Source organism: Meriones unguiculatus, chromosome 18 (genome assembly GCF_030254825.1).
Source record: "Meriones unguiculatus strain TT.TT164.6M chromosome 18, Bangor_MerUng_6.1, whole genome shotgun sequence".
In the NCBI taxonomy this organism is placed as follows: domain Eukaryota; kingdom Metazoa; phylum Chordata; class Mammalia; order Rodentia; family Muridae; genus Meriones; species Meriones unguiculatus.
In genome coordinates, this window is record NC_083365.1 from 73,485,797 (window position 1) to 73,505,367 (window position 19,571).

The 19,571-nt window shown below is 47.7% G+C and overlaps 1 protein-coding gene and 1 non-coding gene across 5 annotated transcripts in view; both read left to right on the top strand.

Annotated features, from left to right (window-relative positions):
- The window catches only part of Mgat5 (alpha-1,6-mannosylglycoprotein 6-beta-N-acetylglucosaminyltransferase), a 278,229-nt gene that overhangs the window by 155,478 nt on the left and 103,180 nt on the right, over window positions 1-19,571 (top strand). For all 4 annotated transcript variants that reach the window (XM_060371867.1, XM_021641418.2, XM_060371868.1 and 1 more), the window contains 2 exons: window positions 4,701-4,777; window positions 5,644-5,733. In XM_060371867.1, the coding sequence (XP_060227850.1) occupies window positions 4,701-4,777; window positions 5,644-5,733 (167 nt within the window). The remainder of the gene's footprint in view (window positions 1-4,700; window positions 4,778-5,643; window positions 5,734-19,571) is intronic.
- Window positions 16,681-16,789, top strand: LOC132649133 (small nucleolar RNA U6-53/MBII-28). The gene has a single exon (XR_009587563.1). It is a non-coding gene; the product is annotated as a small nucleolar RNA U6-53/MBII-28 (small nucleolar RNA).

The window sequence follows — 19,571 nt, forward strand, 5'->3', positions numbered from 1 at the left end:
GTGTGTGTGTTCACATGAGTATCAGCATACACACGTGTGGATGCACTGTGTTCATGCTTCTGGAAGCAAGAGGTTGATGCCACGCATCTTCTTTGATTGCTCTTCTTGTGCTTTCTCTTGAAGCCACTTAAACACCCCGACTTGGCTGCTGTTGCTAAGCAAGGTGCTCTGAGAACCCCTGTCTGGGCCTTCACAACACTGGCATTAGAGCCAGGCCGTCACACCTGCCTGCCGTTTACATGGGTTCTGGGATCTGAACTGTCGAGCTAGTTCTTATGCAGCAACTGCTTTGCATGCTGAGCCATCTCTCCATTCCCCCGAGTGGCAATGTGGTTTCATGTGACGTTCTGTCTGATTCTTTAGTATTTGCATACGGGTACTACCCCAGCTTCAGGTTCTTGGCAAGTCCGGGAGGCCAGCACAGGTTCCTTTCTAAACAGAATAACACCTTGTCCATTTACTCCTCCACACTCAGTGCTCACATTTCCCAGGCAGAACACAAAAGCTGTGATTGTGCAGTGCGCCGTGAATACCTTGACACAGCTGGGTGGAAATAATCCTGACCTGAAAGGACAGCCAGGGCTAGGGAGATGGCTCAGTGAATAAAGCACTTGCCTCACAGTCGTGAGGACCTGAGTCTGCTCCCCAGAACCCATGTAACTCTGGGCGCAGTAGTGCGTGTCAGTAAATGCTAGTGTTCCTAAGCAAGACTGGGGGTGGAGGCAGAACCCCCAGAAACTCAGAGGCAGCAAGCCTGGAAATGTGCAGTGGAGAATACGAGACCCTTTCTCAAGCAAGATGGAAGATAAGTACCGTCACCCAAGGTTGTCCTCTGACTCCACGTGTCATGCTTGGTGTGTATGTGTTAACACTCACATACACAGTCACACTCACACACATGCACTCACCCAAAAGACCTGTGGTAGAGATTCGTAGTGCTTCACACAGAGAAAGGGCTTAACGAGGTTTGTTTCCTCACTGAACTCGGGTCTTTTTCACCTCTCCAGGCTGTAGCTTTAGGAATCCGGGAAAGCAGAGAGTCAGCAGATAGGCTTTTGAGATGCGATGCTGGGGCTGGAGAGATGGCTCAGCCGTGAGAGGCTAGGCCCACAACCATACAAGAAATGCAGTGCTGATGGTGTTTCCAGCTCTTTAAGCTAAAATCCATAAAAGCAGTGAAATACAAAACATGCTTTTCAAAGTGGCATGCAGCGTGATGGCAGGCTCTCTGCAAAAATATGAACACAACCAGAGCTGCTCTCACAAACAATGCCATGCCTTCCCCCATTCGTGGATCTACATTTCATATAGAAACAGAAACTCATGTGTGTCTGTGCATACATATGAGATATGAAAGAAAACCACAACAAAGAGAGAAGCAGGAGGGGTCTGCAAGAAAAGTGGAAGGTGATAGACTAGGAATGAGATGAGAGCTTAAATAAATTATAAGAATAAAATGACTTCTAAATAAAGCCTAACTTTGGATTTGGGGTCCTCTGTTGGAGATGTGCCGCCTACCAAGCCTGTGCACACGTGAAGAACTGTGGAGTCTGAGGCAGAGGGTCCCAGGCATTACAAACCAGGGTCACTCAACCCGGGTGTCCCCTGTGAGCGTGCAAGTAGCTCTTGTGGATTATTTACACCTCGGCTTCTCTAGTCCATTGGGGAGCAGGGAGCCTCCTGTGACCTTGAGATCTTCTGCCTAGAATACTTGGTGAGCTGGTTGGTTGGTGCTTTTCAGCTCCACACAGACCTAAACATATCCGGGAAGAGGAAATTGAGAAAATGCCTCCAAGATTGGCTTGTTGGAATGCCCATGGGGTATTGTCTTAACGATGGATGCAGGAAGTGCCACTGGGTTGTGCGAGAAGCAGGCAGGAAAAGGCGGTACATACCTGGTGGTGCACACCTGTAACCCCAGCACTGGGAGGCAGAGGCAGGTGACCTCTGTGAGTTCAAGCCTGGTCTACTAAGTGAGGTCAGGACAGCCAAGGCTCCTCGAAAAACCAAAAAAAGACAAAAAGCAGGTGGAGCAAGCCAGTAAGCAGTATTCATTCATGGTTCTGTTTCAGCTCCTTCCTCCACGTTCCTGTCCTGCTTAGGTTCCTGCCTTGGTCTCTCACAGTTGGTGGGTTGTGAGCCAAATAAACCCTTTCTCTTCAGTTTGCTTTTGATTGTGGTGTTCTGTCACAGCAACGGCGCGGTAACTGAAACAACTGTTCAGGGCCTAGTTTTAGAAATCCATTTTCTCATCGTGGAAAGCAGTTGTAGACAAAGATTTGCCAAGCAGAGAATAAGTTGTATGAGGTCATTCTAGTGGGAGGTGGTCTTTCTTTGTGGCTGATTCCCTCTGATTTACTGTGACTGGTTCGTACAGCCAGGCTGGCTGATGAAGGTGCTGGCAAGAGCCGCATCTCCAGGCCCAGTGTAGAGATCGCTGGCTTCTGGCTGGGGCAAGGCTCTGGGCCAGGGGAAGTGCTTGTGTGGGCTCACTCCACAAGGGCCATCTGATAAGGTGGCCACGTGTTCTTGTCAGGTATACAAGGAGAAATGCCACCTTGTTGTACATACAAAACAGTTGCTGGAGACCCTTATCTTTTGAGAGGAACTAATGTGTGAGGTGCCAGGGGCACAGTGTCACTCTTCCTCCAAAAATGTTTATTCTTGCTGTTAGTGGCAGAGCTAGACGGGATGATTTGGCTTAGTTTCCACTGGGAGGACAGATGGCCGCATTTCCTGAAGTTTGGAGGAGTTTTATGAGCCCAGTTTTCTCTGTTCTTTCCACCACCCCTATAAAACAGAGATGGAAAGATAACCAGGTACCTTTTACCTATCAGATACCATCCATTTCCAAATAAAATCAAGGTCATTGTGTTCTTAAGAAGAGCGTTTGCAGAGTGTGGAGATGGTCATGGTGAGGTGCAGAGTGTGGGGAGATGGTCATGGTGAGGTGCAGAGTGTGGGGAGATGGTCATGGTGAGGTGCAGAGTGTGGGGAGATGGTCATGGTGAGGTGCAGAGTGTGGAGATGGTCATGGTGAGGTGCAGAGTGTGGGGAGATGGTCATGGTGAGGTGCAGAGTGTGGGGAGATGGTCATGGTGAGGTGCAGAGTCTGGGGAGATGGTCATGGTGAGGTGCAGAGTCTGGGGAGATGGTCATGGTGAGGTGCAGAGTGTGGGGAGATGGTCATGGTGAGGTGCAGAGTGTGGGGAGATGGTCATGGTGAGGTGCAGAGTCTGGGGAGATGGTCATGGTGAGGTGCAGAGTCTGGGGAGATGGTCATGGTGAGGTGCAGAGTCTGGGGAGATGGTCATGGTGAGGTGCAGAGTCTGGGGAGATGGTCATGGTGAGGTGCAGAGTCTGGGGAGATGGTCATGGTGAGGTGCAGAGTCTGGGGAGATGGTCATGGTGAGGTGCAGAGTGTGGGGAGATGGTCATGGTGAGGTGCAGAGTCTGGGGAGATGGTCATGGTGAGGTGCAGAGTCTGGGGAGATGGTCATGGTGAGGTGCAGAGTCTGGGGAGATGGTCATGGTGAGGTGCAGAGTCTGGGGAGATGGTCATGGTGAGGTGCAGAGTCTGGGGAGATGGTCATGGTGAGGTGCAGAGTCTGGGGAGATGGTCATGGTGAGGTGCAGAGTGTGGGGAGATGGTCATGGTGAGGTGCAGAGTGTGGGGAGATGGTCATGGTGAGGTGCAGAGTCTGGGGAGATGGTCATGGTGAGGTGCAGAGTCTGGGGAGATGGTCATGGTGAGGTGCAGAGTCTGGGGAGATGGTCATGGTGAGGTGCAGAGTGTGTGGAGATGGTCATGGTGAGGTGCGTACAATGGCATGATTGATCCCCACTATGTTAAGTGTTGGCACACGCTGGCGTCCCAGGGCTGGGGAGGTAGAGGCAGGAAGAACCCTGGGACTTGCTGGACAGCCAGCCTAACCTATGTGTTGAGTGCCGGGTCAGTGAGAGACCATATCTCAAAAAACAAAGACTGTAGAACGTTCTTAAGGAATGACACCTTAGATTGAAACTGGTCTCACGTGCATGCACATATGTGCCTCCGTACACATGAAGATACAAGCAGACGGGAGGGGGCAGTGAGGAAGAGAGGATGGCTCTCACAGATGCCGACATCCCTCTCTTTAAAGACTACTCCTTGCTGATGGCATGGCCCCTGTCGTGGTTGGGGTTTCTATTCTGTGAACAGACTCCATGACCATGGCAGCTCTTACAAAGGAAAACATTTAACTGGAGCTGACTTAACAATTCATAACATTGTCCATTATCATGTTGGGAATGTGTCATATAAGCAGATGTGCTGGAGGGGTAGCTGAGAATTCTACATCAGGATTAGCAGGCAGCAGCAAGAGACAGTGAACCCGTGGGCTGGGCCTGACTTGATCATCTGAGACCTCAAAGACCACCCCAAATAACACAGTTCCTCCAGCAAGGCCACACCTTCAATAATGGCACTCTCTCTGAGTTTCTGGGGGGCATTTTCATTCCATACCACCACACCCTGTCTCCTAGCAACAGTATCCTGCTATGACAGCAGGTTTGCCCGGAGCTGGAGGGGCTCTATGGATCGGAACCTTGCCCCCATGCAGATCTCTCTATTTCAGCTTCTCTCTCAGCCTATGCCGGCTGTGATGTTGGGCTTCTCTATTATGGATCTCATGGTTTCTTTTGTTTCCTGTTCTTTGCAGATATCATTAATGGAGTTCAAGAAAAATGTGTATTGCCTCCTATGGATGGCTACCCCCACTGCGAGGGAAAAATCAAGGTAAAGCAAAAGCTGCGCCTTTTCCTCCCACCAGCCTCCATCTCTTTCCCCTCTCAAAGATGCAAGTGTGCCAGTGAGCTTTGAAGCCATGCCTTTCCCAGTGTTTCCACCATGCTAGTGATGGCCCTTTTCTGCTCAGCCACTCCATGGGCAGGTCAGCAGTGGCCCTCACTAGCCACACCTGGACCACTTTTGGCTCTGTCTTTCCAAGCCCTGCACCTCCAGCTGGCCTGGCTGCTCCCAGAGCTGCTGTTCCCAGTGCATACCTGGGTTCCTGATCTTTTTTTGTGTGTTCTTAGATTATGTGGGGGAAAAAAAAAAGTATATATATATATATACTTTTATATATATATATATATATATATATATATATATATATATATATATATAAAGTATAAATCTATATATTTGTTTGGCCCGCTCCTGGAGACCATTCCTGCCAGTGGTGTTCAGAGAAAGGTTGTCATTCAAATACTTGTTAATGGTGAGAACCTCCTAGGGGCAGTGTCCTCTGGGCACAGCTGTAAGTGCTCATTGATACTTAGGTGCGTTCTTGGCCTGAGCTCTGCACCGCAGGCCCTGTGCCATGGCTGTGGACCCTCCTGAGGGTGTTGGATGGAAGGGCCCCTGGAGTCTTGCTAACACTCTTCTGCCCCCTGCTCCCAGTGCTCTCTGCTTATACAAAGCTCCTCTGCTCTGGCAGCAACTGCAGAAGCTAAGCCTCTGGTCACCTGGCCCTCAGCTCAGAGACTCTTGGTTCTGCCCTATCCATGGGCCATGGCTTGAGTTGCCCACTCCACTGTGCCCCTGTCCTCTCACCCCCTTCTCTGAGGCCCCCTCAGCCATGCCCCCTCCTCTCGTTTCAGTGGATGAAAGACATGTGGCGCTCGGATCCCTGCTACGCAGACTATGGGGTGGACGGGACCTCCTGCTCCTTCTTTATTTACCTCAGTGAGGTGAGTCTGTCCGTGCGCATCTGGGCTGAGGTCCTTGTGTGACTTAACCTGGAGTTGGAAGAGCGGAAAAGGAGAAGAAGGACTCTTGGCTGCCTCCATTATCCTCCTACGCCCTCATGAACATCTTTTTTCCCTTAAAGGAAGAGCAGCCTGGATTAGCTGCTTGGTTTGCTTCAACTGCCTATTTCAGTAAAATACACAGAATGTAAGACTTTACGTTTTCATCACTTTTTGTTTGTTTGTTTTCTTCTTTTGTCCCTTTCAAAATATTTAATTGTTTATTTGTTTATTTATTTATAGAGGCTGTGTGTGTGTGTGTGTGTGTGTGTGTGTGCTTGTGTGTGTCCACCATGGCACACAAGTGGAGGACAAAGGGCAACTTGTGGGGTTTTCTCCTCATCGGAGATGGAACGCTGGTCATCAGGCTTGGTGGCAGTCGCCTTTACTCCAAGCCATCTTGGCAGCCCTTGGGAACAAATCATCACTATCTCCAGAACCATATGGTAGTGCTCCCAGACCGAGCAAACAGAGCCATTTCAGTGTGGGGCCCACAGAGCTCTCAGCCTTCGGAGGAAGATACTAGGGTGCAAAAAGCTGAAACTACAACACAATAATCTTTCTTAAGTCTTTAAAAACAAACATTCTCCGCCTCTTCGTCTTCCTTTCTTTTGTTTGTTTGTTTGGTGTTTTGAGACAGTGTTTCATATCCCCCAGGCTGTCCTGGAACCAGCTGTGTAACCCAGATGACTCTGGAGTTCTTACCCCCTAGCTTGACCTTTTCCGTACTCAGGCTTATGCAGTGCTTAGGGTCAAGCCCAGGGCCTTGTGTGTGCTAAGTGAGCAGTCTGCTGAGTCTGCGGAGAGCTGAGCACTTTGACTATGCCGCCGGGTACTGTGAGCGCACCCACACTGCTCTGCAGCCCTCACTACTCCTCTACAGAACTCTTCCCGTTCTGCACAGCCAGAACTCTGTCCGCGTTGCACCAACTCCCCACCCATCATCCTGCCCTGTGCCTAGCAACCACCATTCCGCTTTTTGTCTCCTTGAATCTGAGTGTGCTAGGTACTTCAGAAAAGTGGAGTCGTACAGTATGTCCTTTTGTGTCTGGCTCATTTCACATAGCCTATCCTTTTTTTTTTTCTTTGTGGGAGTGCACCTCACCTCCCTTTTTTATTAAATTTTTATATATATTAATTACAGTTTATTTACTTTGTATCCCAGCGGTAGCCTAACCCTAACCCTAACCCTAATTTCCTCCCAACCCCACCCTTCCTCCCTCATCTCCTCCCTGCCCCTCTCAAAGTCCACTGATAGGGGAGGTCATCCTCCCCTTCCATCTCACTCTAGCTTATCAGGTCTCATCAAGACTGGCTGCAATGTCCTCTTCTGTATCCTAGCTAGGCTGCTCTTTCCACAGAGGGTGGGGAGGTCAAAGAGCCAGCCACTGAGTTCATGTTAGAGACAGTCCCTTTTCCCCTTATTAGGGAACCCACTTGGACTGAGCACATGACTGAGCTGCCATGGGCTACATCTGAGCAGGGGTTCTAGGTTATATCCATGCATGGTCCTTGGTTGGAGAATCAGTCTCAGAAAAGACCCCTGTGCCCAGATATTTTGGTTCTGTTGCTCTCCTTATGGAGCTCCTGTCCTCTCCAGCTCTTTTTAACTCCCCCTTCTTTTGTATGATTCCTGCACTCTGCCCAAGGTTTGGTTATGAGTCTCAGCATCTGCTTTGATACATTGCTTGGTAGAGTCTTTCAGAGGCCCTCTGTGGTAGGCTCCTGTCCTGTTTCTTGTTTTCTCCTACTTCCAATGTCCATCCTATTTGTCTTTCTAAGTGAGGATTGATCATCTTACTCTGGGTCCTCCTTCTTGTTTAGCTTCTTTAGGTGTACAGATTTTAGTATGTTTATCCTATCTTATGAGTCTAGTACCCACTTATAAGTGAGTATACACCATGTGTGTCTTTCTGCTTCTGGGATACCTCACTCAGGATCTAGTTCCCACCGTCTGCCTGCAAATATCTTGATTTCCTTATTTTTAATTGCTGAGTAGTATTCCATTATGTAAATGTACTACAATTTCTGTATCCATTCCTTAACTGAGGGACATCTGGGTTGTTTCCAGGTTCTGGCTGTTATGAATAAAGCTGCTACGAACATGGTTGAACAAGCATATTCTTTAAGGCTCATTATTTTTGAGGCATGTTAGAATTTATTTCCTTTTTAATGCTGAATGATATTCCATTGCATGTTTTGTTTAATACATCTGTCAGTGTGATCTTGGGTTCCTTCTCCCTTTCAGCCATTGTGCATAATGGTGCTGTCCTTCCTGCTTATATAGCATTGGTAAGGAGGGGTTTCATGTGTCTTGTAAGTTTCGGGGATTTCCTGAGACATCTGAGCTCTTTTCTTCCTGAATCTGCTTTCCCTTGGCAGTTGGCTGCTGTGTTCTTATGGACTGAATTTTTACCTGCTGTTACCATCTTTCTTCTTTTTTGTCTGATTTTCATTTTCGTTAGTATATGTACATTTCAAATGCAGATCTCAGAGCAGTTAGCAGGCGCCCTGGGTCATGTGGTCAGATGGTACCTGTTTCTCCTTTGGGAAGAGTGATGGTCTAGCATTACACAAAGCCCAGAGTTTCCCCAGCACTGCCTAAACTGGGCAGAGTGGCACACGCCTATAATCCTACCAGCTGGGAGGTAGAGGGAGGAACTTCGGCAAGTTCAGGGTATCCTTGGCTACGTAGTGAGTTGGAGGAAAGCCTGAGATACACGAGACCTGTGTCAAAAGACAAGTTAAGTTTATCACTGGGGACTTCGGGGGAAGAACCTAAAAGGGAGTTAGAAGCCAGCTGTGCCTTCTCCTCTGGACCAGGCAGCCTTAGGGGCTGTGTAGGTGCTGGCCAGGCTTGGCCGATCTCACTGCCAGCTCTTTCATTGTTCTGCTGCGTTGTGCAGCCCTTTATGCCCTGAGGAATATCTCCCTGTTTTAGTCTGAAGTAAATGTTCTTGCCATGGTTTTCCTTGTGTGGTCTGGGCACCTCTCTTGCCAGGTGACCAAGCCCAAGTCTCCCATGTTATAAGGCAAATGGCCCCACTCCTACATCCGAATTCTCTCTGATGATTCTCAGCTGATTGTCAAGTTGACACAACCTGAAATCCTGTAGAAGACGAGCCTGTGGGCGGCTCTGTAAGGGTGTCTGTAGTTTGGGGGAATTGAGGTGGGAGACCCCCCAGATGTGATGCAGTCTGTCCTCATGCTCCTTCTGTGGAGACTGCACCCTCAAACTCTGAGCCCTAGTAACCTTGTCCTTCATCAGGTTGCTCTTGTAAGGTGTTTCGTTACAGAGAAAAGCAGCTAACACGCCCAGTCTCTTCATTATAGCAAAGTCCCAGCCCTCTTCCCTCAGCACTGGGCTTTGATCCCAAGGCTACAAAGATGCTGGGCATGCAGGCCTACCCCTGAGGACACCCAGACCTTCTGTCTGACAAATCTGTTCCCCAGGTACTGGGGAACCCCAGCACTAATGACAGTAAATTGCCTGGTAGAAATTAGAAGCGTAGGCTAGCCTGGATGTTTCTCTTCAGCTGCAGAGGTACTGATTTTTCGGCATTTGTTTGAACCTGTCCCTGATTCCTGGCTTCCACAGCCTTCTCATTTCTTTCTGCAAGGAGAATCAAGCTGTGGGTGACCTTCACCCCAGTGAGAACTCAATTAGAAGTCCCTCTCCTGCCCTGGGGCAAAGACTCTTCATCTAGTTTAATTTCCCAAAGTTTCCCTTGCAAATTCCTTCCCTGGCATGGAGGAAGCCAGAGTCCAGGGTAGGTCATGATTGACAAGCAGGGCTCATTTTGGGTTTGCGAATTGGGGAGGGCTAAGGAGATGAAAGGTGACAGGTTCTGCCTGGGTTTCTGAGCCTCTTCTGCAGCTCCTGTTCCCAGACTGAGCAGATGTGGAGAAGTAATTCAGTGGACTGAAAGACACAGACATGGTTCCCTTCCTTTGAAACTACTTCCCCTAACGGCACTCCCAGTGGAGGGAGGATAGACAAGGGAGAGGAAAGAAGGGTCTGGGGAAGAGAGTCCAAGGGATGTGCATAGAGAGCTTGGTTTCATAGGCCTGTACTTACTCCCTTCCTGAGGTGTTTGTGGACCTCAGGAGCCTTAGACATAATGTCAGTTTCTTCTTTTCCTTAGCCGATTCAGCTCAGTAAGTGCTTCCTGACCTTGTAGTCAGCAGGCTGTCAGCACGTGCTAAGGGCTTCTTTTCTTGCCTCTGTGTCATGAGTTCTGTATCTTAAGAGTGTAACAGGAAAAAGAAGAGAGATAGATTCAGATGGGAGAGGAAGAAAGGATGGGTATCACTAGCCACAAGGTGGAAGAGCTGCCTCCTCTTGCAACAGCTGTGAACCTCAATAGTAGGTGACACTGATTGTCACTGACAGGGGAAGACGAGCTGCTGGACATGCCAGGAAGGAGGCTCATTGCACAGGCTAAGGAGGGACGCTCTAACTTAAGTGTGGCCCCGTGGGCTGGGGCCCCAGACTGAGCAAACAGAAGAGAGCGAGCTGAGTACCACTATTCACCTCTCTCTTCCATCTAACCATCTAGCACCGTGTGTTCCCAAAATCGATGGGCTGTGTCCTCAAACTCTGAGCCAAAACCAACACTTCCTTCCTTCAGTTGCTTTTGTCAGGTTTTATACTAAAGCAGCAAGAAAAGTTAGTAATACAGACCTCCAAAAAAGACTCTGAAAAGGGTCTATTGTATCGTAGCACAGACCCAGTGACCATGCAAAGCTGTGGCCCTGGAACATTGTATGTGCTCTTCAGCAATTTCTAAACCTAAACATGTTTCCTCAAGCCCTTCCAGTTGCACTTCTGCTTGTTTTTAGAGACGTCTACCTCCCTTCGGGATGGTGTGAGGGTGCCCAGGTTCACATGAGAATGTCCTTAGAGAGGGCCTGGCGGACGGAAGATGCTCAGTAAACATATGGGCATGTCTGTGTGTTTTCATGTTATCCTCACTCGAGGACGTTCCAGATGTGTTTGCTGCTCTGCCTTAGAGTTTGAATCAAGCCACTAGTCTAATTTGATTTAAGATAGACCATCTGGCATGACTTCTATCGTGCGGAAACAGAGTCTTTCCCTTGATACCTGTCTGGTTGGTTAGCTGGTGTATTGTTTTGTGTGGGGGAAGGGTTGTTCATTTGGAGGCCATATGTCTTCCTTCGTGGCTGCCCGCTTACTTTTTAAAACGGGGTCTCACTAAATATGGAACTCAGCAGTTAGGCTAGATTTTCTGACCAGTGAGCTCCAGGGGTCCCCCCATTTCCTCTTCCTCAGCCCTGGGTTATAGGAGTGCACCACCATTTCTGGCTTTTTTTTTTTTTTAATGTGCTGTGGATTAGAACTCACATCCACGTGCTTATGTGGCAATCACTTTAACAACTGAATCATCTCCCCAGCCCCAGTGTCTTCCTTTTTAAGTGTAAAGATTATATACAAATATATGTGTGTTGGGAGGGGGTGTAGCATTGTGTTTTGATAAGCATGTGCATTGTGGAATGTCTAAGGAAAGCTAAGGAATACACATTATGTTCTTTGTGTGAGTGTGATAAACACACTTGCCCTTGTCTCCATGTGGGATGCTGTGTTTGTATTAACTGGTACACAGACCTTGTTCTAGGAAATTAATGAGACAGCTCCCAACGTATGTTATTTACCTTGTAGTAGGATTAAAATCCTGGACAAGGGTCTGGGGAGATGGCTTAGCATTAAAAATGCTGATCTTGTAGAGGACCTGAGTTTGGTTCCCAGTACCTTTATCAGGCTGTTAACACCTAACTAACTTTAACTTAAACTCTAGCAGATCTCCTTCCCGCTTTTGACCTCTGTGTATACCTGCATGTAGATGATCTCTCTGTCTCTGTCTCTCTCTCACACAGAGACACAGACACAGAAATAAAAGAAAATGAAATGCTGGGTAAAACACTTATGTGGGCCCATTTGTTAGTCTGGTGTTTTTTTGTTTGGTTTGGTTTGGTTTGGTTTGGTTTGGTTTGGTTTCTCTCTCTTTCTGCTTTTCTCTGTCTTATAACTTTCCTATTTTGTTGAACTCTGAGACCTGCTTACTTCCCTGTCACACACCAGGTTTCTCTTGCAGTTGGCAACACGAGAAAGCCATCTTTGTCTGACTTGCTGTGTGAACCTAATCAACATGAATGTGGGCAGCTTCTGTTGCATTTTCAGTCTTTATGGAAAGGGCTGAGCTTGTTTCTGGGTTTGGCATCATCAGAACAGAGACACACACCAAGACCTAAAATAAATGTCACCTGGGAGATAGTGTGGAACCTTTAGGTTCAAGAAGTGCCTCTTGGGGCTGAGGAGATGGCTCAGTGGTTAAAAGCACTGTCTGCTCTTCTAAAGGACCTGAGTTCAATTCCCAGCACCCCCACGGCAGCTCACAACTGTCTGTAATGCCAGTTCCACGGGACCTGAGCTCCACCCTAATGCACATAAAGTAAAGATGTGCCTCTCTTCCTGCGTTCCCTCCCACCATTGTCTCAGTACACCCACTTGCACGGAAGAATGGAGCTGCAACTTGTGTTTTAAGCAGGCTGCGCATTGAAAGCACCTGATCCCATCTCCCCCATCTCCACCTACTCCCCCCCCCACACACCTTAGCACAACCCTCTTACCCTCATGTCCTCTCCTTTTGTTTTGTTTTCTTTAGAAATCCACTGAGTCTAATTAGTTCTGCCCGCTGGAATGCGGAGTGACTTGGCCTTGCCTAGGTCTTGTCCAGGTAACCATAGCTACAGTGAGTTCGTGAGCACAGCGGCCGTGTCACGTCCAGAAGACTGTCTGCCGCTGCTCTCTCCCCATCTCCTGGCTCCTATGTTCTTTCCTCCTGCTCTTCACTGAAGTTCCCTGAGGCTCATGAGGGAGGGGTTCATATAGATGTTCGTTTAGGGCTGGGCATTCCATAGTCACTTGTCCTTAACAATTGACCAGAGAAGAGTCTTACATTGCTATGCTGTGCAGAAAAAGGCCTCTCTGACCCAGTCTGAGACTGTAACTCTTTAGAAGGTAGTTTGACATGTCCATTTAGCAATACATTAGTAATACTTTCCTCTCTGCCGATGACTTCCTTGGCCATTAACCACCTTGTACTCTACAAATCTTTTTAAATTGAATCCCCCAAAGTCTAGCTTTCTTTGTGTGACCTATGGCCACTCTCGATTGCTGATTGCTCTCTGGCTGAAACCACGCTGGTGACAGCAGTATAAAAACAGTATTTGGGGGCTCCCTTCTCTAGGGAGGGGCTTGTGAGACAGCCAGAACATTCCTGGAGTTTTTAGGGTCAAGCCTCGTCCCTGGCAGAGCTTGTAAGCTAGGCTTAGTCACCTGTCCCCAATACACCAATTAGAGACAAGGTATAGCGAAAGCAAAGGAAGATTATTCAAAGTGACCGTACTGGAGAGAAGAACAAATAACAAGGTACAGCGCAGCACTGTGAGCCTGTCCTCAGGGTCCTGATATCAAGGTATGTTTAGGTGTGGAGGTGTGTATGTTTGAGCTGCCTGGATCGAGGTGTGGTCCTTACCCATCACCGTTTTTACAGCTCTCGTCTCTCCTGCAAGAGGGGCTTACCAGTTGTCAGAACTTTGTGAAATCTCCAGATCACTTCCCTCCCCTCTGCTGGCACCAGAACAGCAAGCCTTCCTTCTAGCGTGAGCCTCCTGAAGGAAGTTGTGATTTCTTGGGATCCACTGTCTCTGTCGTCAGATAATGGAGAGGCACATGGAAGTCTGTCTTTGTAGTATCTTCCACCCCCTCCAGGACCGAAGGAAACATCATTTAAGCAGGATGCTGCAGGTGCCCAACTCTATTTCACCTGCTGGCCACAGACAGCCAAAGGAGCTAGAGAGCCAGGCCAGAGGCAGCACACTGCAAGAGTTGGGTCTCCTGGCTTTAGAGTTCCACACAGGAGTGCCCTCTCAGTCCCTTATTTTGACGGACTGTGAACTCAGCCAAGCAGCCAGCAGCCACTGGCTCTTCATTCTCTCTATGCTGAAGCCCACCCAGGTTGGGCATGCAACCCTAATGAACTGATTTCAGTCGGTCATCTCCATTGCTTATTTTCCAGCACTCCATAATTTTGATACCAAACAGGAGGAATCCCACCAGGCTCCCACGAGGTCATGGCTAATGAAAACTAGGTGTCACTCACCCTGTGACGAGCGTATGTGAATGATTCAGCTCATCCGGCAGCCTCATATTTCAGCCCCAGGCAGGTCACCGTGTAGATCAGTTTCTTTGAGCTGTGTAACCATATACCCGTTACAGAGACAAGCCCGTGGAGAGTAATTACTGCAACTGTCCTTGTTTCGGGCGTGTTAATTCAATTCGGCTGTCTGCACCTTTTATTGCTAGCAGCTCTTAGAAAACTTGGAACAAGTTTCTTCACCCCCATGACAGTGCATTGATGGAGGATATTCATGTATTTGACACCCATACATCTTTTTCTTCTTATATCATTGTTCAAAAACCTAGCAAGCAGCATGCTCCTCCAGTGCTCTTGAGTCATCGGTCCTATGGTGTTTCTCTGTGTGTGTGTTTCTGTGTGTGTGTGTGTGTGTGTGTGCGTGTGCGTGCGCAAGTGTGCGTGCAGAGGTAGAGGCTGGCCTCTGCTGTAGTTCTTCAGGCACTGTCCATGTTGTCTGCTGGCTTGCTTGTATATGTATAGTCATGTGTGTATGAGCACACATGTATGCATTTGTATGTCGAGGCCCAAAGTTGATGCCGGGTGTCTCTTCGATCTCAGTTTTATTGAGGCAGAATCTCTCACTGAGCCCTGAAGTAGCTGACTCCAGCTAGCTGGCCTAGCTAGCTTACCCCCAGAATCTCCTGTCTCTGCCTCCCAAGTACTGAGGTTACAGATGGCTGCGCTGCCTGCCTGGCTTTCAGCTGGGAGGCTTAGACTCTCATGAAAGCCTTCTCTTTCCTGAGCCATCTCCTGAGCGCTCTATGCATACCCCTTCTTTACCTGAAATAGGGTCCCTTACTGACCTGGAGCATGCCAGGTAGTCTAGGCTGGCCAGCCGGTGAGGCCCAGCCATCTGCCTGTCTCCCCACCTCCCCAGTACCGGGGAGACAGATGCACAACACTGTACCCAGCTTTTTAACATGGGTTCTAGTGACAGAAGTCATGTCCTCATGCTTGAACGGCAAGCAGTCTACCAACTGTGCTGTCTTCACAGTTGATACTATTTTTTGAAGCATTTCTATAGCTATTGCAGGGATATTTAGTCTGAGCTAATCGAATTGTCCAGTGATTTATTGCTAGATCCTAAGATGTTTACAAACTACTCCAAATGCCAGTTTAGACAGGTGTATGTGTGCATATGTGTGTTTGTGTGTGTAACCTTCCTAATGGAACAAAAGAAGCAATGCCATGCCTTACCCATCAATCTGTTTCTTCTCTTTCATGAACAATGGACATAAAGGTCTCTGCCTTTCTGTTTTCCCTTGGCAATATGTAAAACCAATATTGGTTGAGCGTGCTATTAACCTTGAGTTTAAATTCAGCGTACTTAATCCCTTGATTACTGCCAAGATTAATGCCCAACAGGAAAGGTTGGAAGCTTAAATGCTTGTGAATGCAAGCATGAAATGAAATCCTAATAACCAGCACAATGATCTGGATTTATAGCCTGTGTGGGCTGCGAAAGATAACTTGGAAATGGTGTTACGGAGACTAATCTGTCAGAGTGGCAGCCTTCGAGAATTGACTGCTCGGGCTGCAGGAGAAAACAGAACAACAACAAAACTGCTCTGTGGGACAGGTCAAGGCCTGCTTTAAAAAGACCTCCAGGTTGTTGCCCGAGTACACCCAAATGTGCCTTGAACATGTTTAGCTGTGTGAAGTCGGAAATTCTCTTACCACAAGATAAGATTTCCTGGCAGTCAAGGCAGTTGGCTGAGATTTATGGTTGAGATCTTTTCATTTTCTGCACCCAGACTTTCATCTCTATCTTTTCATCTACGTGTATTCATTGCTTTTGCTGCCTGGGTGTTAAGATGCCCTTTCCAAAGGGATTTTTCAAACCATCCGACTTCGCAGAGCTGTGTTCAGCTGGCTGGTGTCTCTGCTCCTTTCCTGCCACTCTCTTTCCAGAATTAGTCCTAATGCCATTTCTTTCTTAGCACTGTTCATAGTGAACTTCTCCTGGTCTCCACCTTGCAAGACTCAGGGGAAGGAGCAAGAGCTGTCCAACCCCAGACTTCTGCGTCTGTCCCCCGGACACATGGGATTGGCAGCGCTCCAGTACAGTCAGCTCCTGTCTATTCTACATTTAATCTGCATGCATTCGTGTGTGTGTGTGTGTGTGTGTGTGTGTGTGCGCGCGCGCGCGCGCGCGCGCGCGCGCGCGCGCGTGTGGGGGTAAATGTGGGCATTAGTGTGATGCAGAGCATGTGTGGCAGTCAGAGGACACTTTCAAGTGTCAGTTCTCACCTTCTAGCTTGATACAGAGTCTCTGTTGTTTTTCTGCCCTGTGTGGCAAAGTTCACTGACTTCAATGCTGGGAATTTTCTGGTCTCTGCCTTGCACCCTGCTCTAGAAGTCTGGGCTTACAGACATTAGACCTTCACATTTGTTCTTTCCCCACTGAGCCATCTTCCAGATGACCTTTATATATTTTTCAGTGTTGTTTCTCTTTTTGTGATCAAAATACATTTAATATTTTTTTTGAAAAGGATCTCAGCCAGGCTACTACTTTATGTAGCTGAAGATAACCTGCAAAATTTCCATGTGCTGGATTACAGATGTACACCGCCATATCCAGGTTTTGTGGTGCTGGTGTAGAGCTCACAGCTTTATGGATTCTAGGCAAGCACCCTATGACTGAGCCCCTGTACCCCTTGCAATCCCTTTGTCCCGATGATGAGTTGCCATGCTAATACTGAGCCACCAGCCAGGCTGCTCCTGCCTGGTTTGGGTGCCAGTGAGTTTAACAAGACTTCTCACGTGGAGACCTGAGGGACAATACAAAACGCACAACTTCTGCAGCGTTGCTTGCTGTCAGCGTACCCTGCTCTGACGTCTGACGATTCTCTCCCTGTGGCACTGCATCCCAGCCCTCTGTTATTATGTTTCCTGCTGGTTATTTATCCCATCAGAGTCTAATGAGAGTGAGGCTGTGGATCTTTTTGCATCATGGATGGTATTTCACACTTTTTCCAAATTATGGACTCATTGATTCCCTCCTCCCGTCTGTTCTTTCCTTCATGCCTTCTCTCACCTCTCCTTTCTGTCTTGAGCTGTGGCCTCAAGCATGGTAGGTCAGTTTCATACCCCTAGATATGCTTCTTAGGTTTCAAACTCAGGACAAATGGCTAAGATGCCTACTAACATTTCAAAGTGGGCAATGGTCTCCAGGATCTCCCAGCATTCCTCAGTCCATACGTGTTACAGGGTCCTCCTGGCTGGCATACCTAACCCCGCATCCTAAACTTCTCCAGCCCCAGGACTGGGCTGGGCTTGCCCTTCCCTGTTGTTCTTTTCTATATAACCCAGCCATTTGGGGTATGCTGTTCATTTTACCCTTTTTGCCTCTTGGTCTCCTGGTCTCCTGGCTCTCTCCTCTCCCATCCCCCTTCTACACACATGGCCTGACGAAGTCTGCTGGTCATGTCCATTCTGGACTCTCTAAGGTGTCTCTGCCTCTGGCTGTGCCTCCCGTCATATCTACAATAAACCTTCTCCTCCACCAGGAATGCCCATCAAGGTGAAATCACCTTCATTTCCTATCCAGTCACCCAAGGAGTTCCTATAGAAAGCCTTTAAATATTTTTATAACATGTATTTACTGTTTACTTGTTATGTGTGGGGACATGGCTGTAACCTGGCACAGATGTGATGACACAGAAGTCTCAGGCAGAGACTTCTTCTACCTATGGGACCTGGAGATTGCACTTTAGCCCCAAGCCCTCTTTTCTACTGGACCATCACAGAAAACCTTTATTTCCCAGTTGGCTTCCACAGGTATCTGACCCTTTTTAATATTTTAAAAAATAAATATTTTTTTCTTGTTTGCATGCTTTATTTTTATTGTTATCATTAAGAAGCCATTGGTTGTCAGGTGTGGTGGCGCATGCCTGTAACCCCAGCACTTGGGAGGCAGAGGCAGGCAGATCTCTGTGAGTTTGAGGCCAGCCTGATCTAGAAAGTAAGTCTAGAATAGCCAAGGCTACCCAGAGAAACCCTGTTTCTAAAAACAAAAAGTCATTGGTTGAAATATGTGTGGTATGTTTGACTCACACTCATTGTTTTCTGACTGATTATCATTTTGTCATTGTTTTGTTATTAAAAAAAAAAAAAAAACAGGAGTGCCTGATATATATATTTATTGAATGGCTGGTTTTGTCCGTAGTGTGTTTTGGTACTAGGTCATACGTACTCTTTTACTGACCTTGTTCTGAGTAGTAATTTTTCCTAGCTATACCCTCGTCTTGTAAAAACCTACTAGGACTTTGAGACTGAGGCACAAAGCAGGGGCGTTTTGAGCTTATTCACAGTGTAGCACTGTCCAGTATTATTTCTTGAGGAAGTATGAGGAATGAAATTAGAGTTTTAGAATGAAAGACCCACTTATAGAACTATTCTTGGTCACTGAAGATGATAACCAAGCAAAGTCAGGTGGTAAAGGAAGGACAGTGGTGTCTCTGTCTCCAGAATGTCACTGTCTTTCAACTGTGGATAGCTCTGGCTGTTGAGATGGATTCAGGCTGGCTGAAGCCGGTTTTGAGTGCATTGAACACCTAAGCAGAACTTTTGAAAGAAGTGTGTCTGTCCTCGTGTGATTATCTGCAGAGGAATCCATTTGCCATCTCTGCTGTGCATTGAAAAGTGGCTTTTCTCAACCAGCGTCGATCTGGGTTTCTAAAATTCTGTGTCATTAGCTCGCTAGAACCCATTGGTGTTCTGAGACAGATGGAAGACTGCCTACAGCTTCTCTGTCATACCTGACCAGGATCACGCCAGCCGCTGGCTTTCTCCTACACATGACCAGCTGCATTCATGGTCTGTGCTGCAGCATTCCTGCCTGTGCTGATCAAGGCAATAGTGGGTTCTCTAGAGCACATTCACAGCTCTGCCCCATCTGCAGTCTCGCTTCAAGGGTTTTCAGTCACCGTAATCAACAGAGGCCTGCTCATATACAACGGAAATCTCTAGAAGCAAACAGTTGACCAAAAAGCTTTTATTATACTGCATTATTGTGTCGTCTACCCTTTATTGGTTATTGTTGTTCGTCTCTTGCTGTACATGTCAGTCTCTGTTCTCTGCTGTGACAAAATACCTCACCAAAGCAACTAAGGAAAGCAGGCTAGTCTGTGCCCCCAGTTGAAGGGTACAGGCTAGTCTGGGCCCCCAGTTCAAGGGTGCAGGCTAGTCTGGGCCCTCAGTTCAAGGGTGCAAGCCACCCTGGTGGGAAAAGGCTGGTGGCAGAGATAAATGATGTATGTTTTCCCTTAAAACGATAAAAATATATTAAATTTAAAACATTGTACCCTCTCAAAAGGAAGTACATGGCGACTGTAGGGCTGGGTTGTCTCTGGAGTACCTGGGGATCTGAATGCTTCTGATTGGGAGAAGTGCTGCAGGTGGGTTTGTGGCCTACAAACACATGTGAACACACACCTATCAGAATTTGCAGATTAAGGAAAAGGAGAAAACTGAAAGATTCCAGGTCCCCAACACACAGAGACAGCAAGCCTCTCTCTTTTCAGCATTTGGTTTGGAGGGGTTTTTTATGCAGCTTTGGCT